Source organism: Morone saxatilis, unplaced genomic scaffold (assembly GCF_004916995.1).
Source record: "Morone saxatilis isolate NCDOM2014 unplaced genomic scaffold, NCSU_SB_2.0 Contig8, whole genome shotgun sequence".
In the NCBI taxonomy this organism is placed as follows: Eukaryota; Metazoa; Chordata; class Actinopteri; family Moronidae; genus Morone; species Morone saxatilis.
Genome location: NW_023340257.1, coordinates 1,882,874 through 1,888,591, shown reverse-complemented (window position 1 = coordinate 1,888,591; position 5,718 = coordinate 1,882,874). Strand labels below are relative to the sequence as shown.

The following is a 5,718-nucleotide window of genomic DNA, read 5'->3' as shown; positions in this document are numbered from 1 at the left end:
ACACCAATGCTGTGCATCAGGAGCAATCACTGAGCCAGGGATCAAACCAACAACCTTCTGATCGGGGGACACCCCGCTCTGCCTCTGAGCCACAGCCACTAAGAGAAGGTCACTGTAACATACTGAACTTCAAAAGTGCTAGACACTACCATATGAATGAGGTCGTAACACTGACTCACAGCTCGCACAGTGAGGTGCTTTGTGTTTATCAGAAAGTGAGCTAGTGTAGCGTATGGTATGGATTAACACCTTGATAAAAGCAGTGTGAAACCTGAATTCAATTTCCTGTGGACTATATTATGCACTGTAAAATATTAGAGTTATGAAAACCTTCAATTTTCTCCCCAAGAGTCGAGCAAACTTCACTGCAGCTTGACTCTAATCTTTCATTCTGAGCTGCTCCTTTTTTTTGTACTTTACCATAAAACAATGACCAGTTCAGTAGATAGTTTATCTTCTTCAAATGTACACACACACACACACACACACACACACACACACACACACTCTCAATAAGGTATCACTGTGAGGACTAATTGTTGACAGGTGGTCCTAATGCTCTCCTTTGAAACAAAAGTGTGATTTACGACCACGCTCCCCGAGACCCTGGCTTTCAGCGCTGCTACTACAAACTTATCTTTCTCTCCCTCTGTCTGCCGCTGCCCCTCCTTCATTCCCCCGTCCTATCTCTCCTTCATTTTTCTCAATTGCACCTCATTACTTTGCTCGCTCACTTTCACCTCCTACCCCACCTTTGATGTTTCTGTCCCTCTCTGTCTCTCATCGCAGCAGAGCGGTGACTCTCCAAAGTCAGACATCCTTTTAATGTTTGATGGCCTATTTTTCACAGTGTGGAGGAATGTGTGTGTGTGTTTTGGTGTAGGGGTTACAGAGGGGTCTGGGTCTAGACGAGGAAGACAGGAAGGAGAGAGGAAGCGAGGGCGCCGTCTTTCGAGAGTGTATATGTGTGTGCGTGTACGTGACTGGGGGTGCAGTGCGAGTTCTGGGGCGGGCAGATAAGAACATTACTTGACCCTGACCTTTTGGTCACAGCGTCTTCTGTCACCTATTCTGCCCCATATGAAGACTGGAAGAGTACTTAAAGAATAGAGCCTGGGAACAGCTTGGGGGAAAGCACATTGTGTCTATAAAAATGCACTTGTAAAGGATAAACGATATGGCAAAAATGATGCGTAATCTTATAAAATGAATTATTAGTTAGATTGTATGAGGTACTTCTCTATACTCCGTATGTTTCGTGCAGTAGACAGGGGTCAGCATGCACCCCAGTTTGGAGAAGAAAACAGAAGTAGAAAAACTTCTGCCACAAATAGTATGAATCTAAATTTTACCAAACCGGCCTCCATACCAACAGTTAATTTGTGTGCAAAAAATATAGCAACAATATCCACTTTAATATAGTTAACAGTGTTAAATAACATCCACTTGCATTACCCTTAATAAGAAGCATGTTGCATTTAGTAACATAATGTGTCTGTCAGTTATGGTATCTGACATTACCGGATCTTGGGAGACACTGATTTATGGACTGAATCCATCAACAATCCACTGAGAATTAGAAAAGAAGCAGCGACAACAGCTGGGATGAACTATGAGAACAGTATGCTGACATTTGTAAAAACATAACATGGGGCAGCTTGGTAGCTCAACTGGTAGAGCTACCAGGGTGCTACCAGAGCTTATATGCTTTGTTGATCTGACTGGTTGAAGTTCACCTGTGAGAGACAGTGACAGACAGATGGTTCATCCAATCACCTGCTGAGTATTTTGTGAAAGTACCTGCCCTTTTCCAAATAGTTTTGCTTACTTCCTAGATGGTTCAGTGTAACAAACACAGTCAGAATAGGGGAGCTGATGTTCTGTGGAATATATTCAGCCGCTTCCTACCTGACTAAGAATTGAGGATGAAATAGCGTTTTTTAGTATAAAAAGTGGAAAATCCAAAAGTATTCGGAAGGGTTAAAGCCATGCTTACCTCTCCAGTAAGCTGTAAAATACATTCTACTATATTATGTAAAATTACCCACTGGTCAATTCCCAGTCATTTGGTTCTCTGAAGTGTTTATCAAGTTCTTGACCTCGCCCTGGCTGTAGTTCACCTACTAAAGCTCAGGGATATTCCTGGAAACCCATGACTAATGAGAACTGTGATATTTTACTCTGAGTAACACCTCTGGGGTCAGGCAGTGCAGCTGACACAAAGTGTGTGTTTATCAGTGTGTATCTATGTCAGCTAGGGACACACAGACAGTGTGAGCAGCCCACACTGGTGTTTGACAAACAAGAGAGACAAGGTTGTGGCAGACAGATCAGAGTCCCTGGAAAAGAGCTACTGAGATGACCAGTCACTGGAAACACACACAAAAACACACACACACACACACACACACACGCACACACGCACAATTGGACTGGAGCAATCTCTAGCCTGAAGCAACTTAATACTTTACTTCTAATACTGAAACTCTGAGGCTCTACAGAGATTTTTAGCCTCCTTTAGCTTTTTGTTTTGGTTTGACAGTCATTCACTGTATGCTTCAGCTCACATCAACTTCCGCAGGGCAGCTATTCCTAACAAAACAGCTGTGATAAACATCTGACAGATAAAGAGCCAGATTCTTTTTCTCAGCAGTTGGTAGAGACTAAAACTGAGCTAAAATGAGAGTATGTATTGGACCTTATTCATCAGGTGGCTGAAATACGACTCCAAATGGATGTTAATGATCACCACACTGATAATCTACTTCCTGCCCTTCAGGACCGCCTCTTTGTGGAGTTCGGTCTGCTGAGTGGATGAAGTGGGAACAGGATACCAGAATTTTTTATTTATTTAATGTACTCTGTTTACTGAACACTCAGTGATGGCAGTGGGAATGTAGAGCTATTTAACACTTAAATTAACAAAAAAGTATAGCTTGCAGCAACTTTAAACTCCTAAGCTCTAATCAGATGGCAAAATAAATTAAAACATAGTTGGCAGTGGCCGATATGATGTTTTTAAAAGAGATATCATGATTATTTATCATCAGAGGACCTGAATGTCACCAGGGTATTTGGTCAAGACCGTCTATAAATTTATTTATTTATTTGTTATCTATAAATAACATCCAATAATATGTAACCCTAACCCTGTGAACTCTGGATCCTGCAAACAAACAACAACATCAGTAAGACCCTCACTTCCCATCCCTCCCAGCTCCTCACCGTGCAGCGGAGACCCCGAGGGGCTGCTGGACAGGCCAGGTATGGGGCTACAGCGGCCCCCGATGCCTCCTCCCCCGCCCAGAATGCAGCCACCTCCTCCGATGCCTCCTCCGCCAGCTCCACCTCCTAACGCAGCCGCCCTGTTCAGCTCCTGCTCGATCTCCTCCAGGCCAGCACTCTTTTGGAAGCGAGACATCCGGTTGACCACCCTCGGGGACATGTGTGTGCGGGCGCAGGGTGCGCCACCGTAGGGGTTGACGGGAAATACATGGGTGGTGCCGCGGAGGGTGCTGATGGCTACCCAGCGACTGTCCTGGCTGAAACACATGTCCTGGACCTGGACAGAGGGTGGGGACAGTAGGAGGATGAGACAGAGAATGTGTCAAATAGATTTTCCATTTCTGAGCAGGTCAAAACACAAGTGAAAATAATTTCCTGAAAACGTGGAGGGAGCTTCTGCATGTGCCACCTATAGTTTTTACCTGAATTGCCCTTGTGGTCAAGTTGCGAGTCTTATACTGCGTTAACATGGTAAAGGTCGGATCCCGGAACTGATTTAGAGATAATTGCAGGTGACGGGTCTGTTATACAGCTGTGCTTTGCAGGTGTGTGGCGGGTTTGCAAAACTTGAAGCGAGCAGGACTCTGGAAAGTGAATGAAAAGTGTCTTCCAATTTTGCAAATTTGTTAAAAGGTTTATTGAAAACATTTTTTATCTTCTTCACTCTGCATATAGGCATATATTGTAGGCTGAAAAAATTTGTATATTTTTTTATCCCCAATTGTCAGAGATAATTTAAAATAAAATGTGAATTCAACTCTGTTTTAAAGAAATCAGTGACATCAGAATGAGCTGTACCGTATCACTTGTCTTACCTCAGATAAGCTTTTAAAAACTAAAGGCTTGTATCTAAAAAAAAAAACTAAATAAATAAAAGGCAATAAAATATGGAATAGATCAAACAGAGAACAATTGTGCAGTAACTATTAATAAATGCAATATGTGATTACTTTATAACAGCAAACAAAACCTGCTTCTGAACTTGACGCTCAGTGAACTCACCACAGGTTATCATTCCTCTCTCTTTTGATAAGACATTTACAGATTACATTTGGCTGCATTTACCAGTATTGGCTGGGTCTGGTTTTATCAGTTGGATCAACCCCATATACACCTCTACCTGCTCCACTATAAGCTACAAAATGATGCTGTTCAGAATTTGAGGCCCAGGCTCAGTCCAGGAGCTGACAGCATAATGAGCTGCTGTCTTACTTAATCAGGCGCTGATTACACACAGACTGTGGCCACAAATTCAATGAAAACTGCAGCGCACATTAGTGTTGTACCATTTTCTTACGTTCTTAGTAAATCTGGTTCAGTGTGAACGAGCTGCAGGATGCTGAAATAGTACTTACAATATAGGATTTGACTCTGGAACACCTATGATAATGTATTATTATAATATTATATTTTCTTTCAAGAAGTGCAATTATATGCATAGTTTTGCAAACCTTTTCCATTGTTAGAATGTTGCTGTTTGTAATTATTAAAAGTATGACTCTAAAAGTATGTGTGTAACATTTAGGAAGATCTATTGGCAGAAATGGAATATGATATTTAGAGGTATGTTTTCATTAGTGTATAATCACCCGATAATAAGAATCTTTGTGGGCCCTCTTTTACAGATTCCCCAATGTGTTATGCAATGTTTCTACAGCAGACCAGAATGGACAAACCAAACACTGGCTCTAGATAGGGGCTTTCGCAAGTTTTGCGGCCGCCGTAGTTTCTCCTTTGCACTCGGTTGAGTCAAGGGGTTTGAGTTTGTAGCAATATGCAATCTCACTGCTAGATAATAATAATCATTATTTATTTAGGGAAATCCTATCTTCATAAATAATTGATTCATAATTATTTAATTATGTCACTAAATACGTTTTAAGACAGTGAATCGGGATAAATGTGAATATACTCACGGCTCATGGCTTGATTTGAAGAAGCTGTCTAGGTTGCTAATTTCCTGATTTATTTTGAACTGCCACAAGTGAGAGCTTGCAACTCTCCAGTCTTTCTAAAATAAAAAAACTTGTCATCATGGCTGAAGTCTCGGCTCACCCGTTCTATCCCCCACAAAAAGAAGTTAAACCAGATATGTGGAAATACTACAGATTCCAAAGTAAAGAACGACAGAGCCTGTGATGCAATAAAAAAATGTTGGTTTCTTAGAGATCCAGTGTGTAGGCTTTAATGGCATCTAGCGATTTACTCACTGATTGCAACAACCCTCACCTCACCCTCCCATTCCAAGCATGTACGAGAAACTATGGTGGGCGCAAAACTTCCCAAAAATGCAAAATGCCCTATCTAGATAGGTTTGATCAAACCTGTGCTTTCCCTCTGTGGAAACATGGCAGACTCCGTAAACGAGGATTCTCTTCCTCTGCAGTTGAACGGCTCGTTCTAAGGTAATGAAAACACAATGATTCTCATTTT

The 5,718-nt window shown here is 41.8% G+C and overlaps 1 protein-coding gene across 1 annotated transcript in view; it reads right to left on the bottom strand.

Moving 5' to 3' along the window:
- Positions 1 to 5,718, bottom strand: part of bcas3 (BCAS3 microtubule associated cell migration factor) — a gene marked incomplete in the record, with an annotated part of 342,828 nt that overhangs the window by 265,156 nt on the left and 71,954 nt on the right. Inside the window, 1 exon segment of the mRNA XM_035679381.1 lies at positions 3,226 to 3,562. Within this exon segment, the coding sequence (XP_035535274.1) occupies positions 3,226 to 3,562 (337 nt within the window).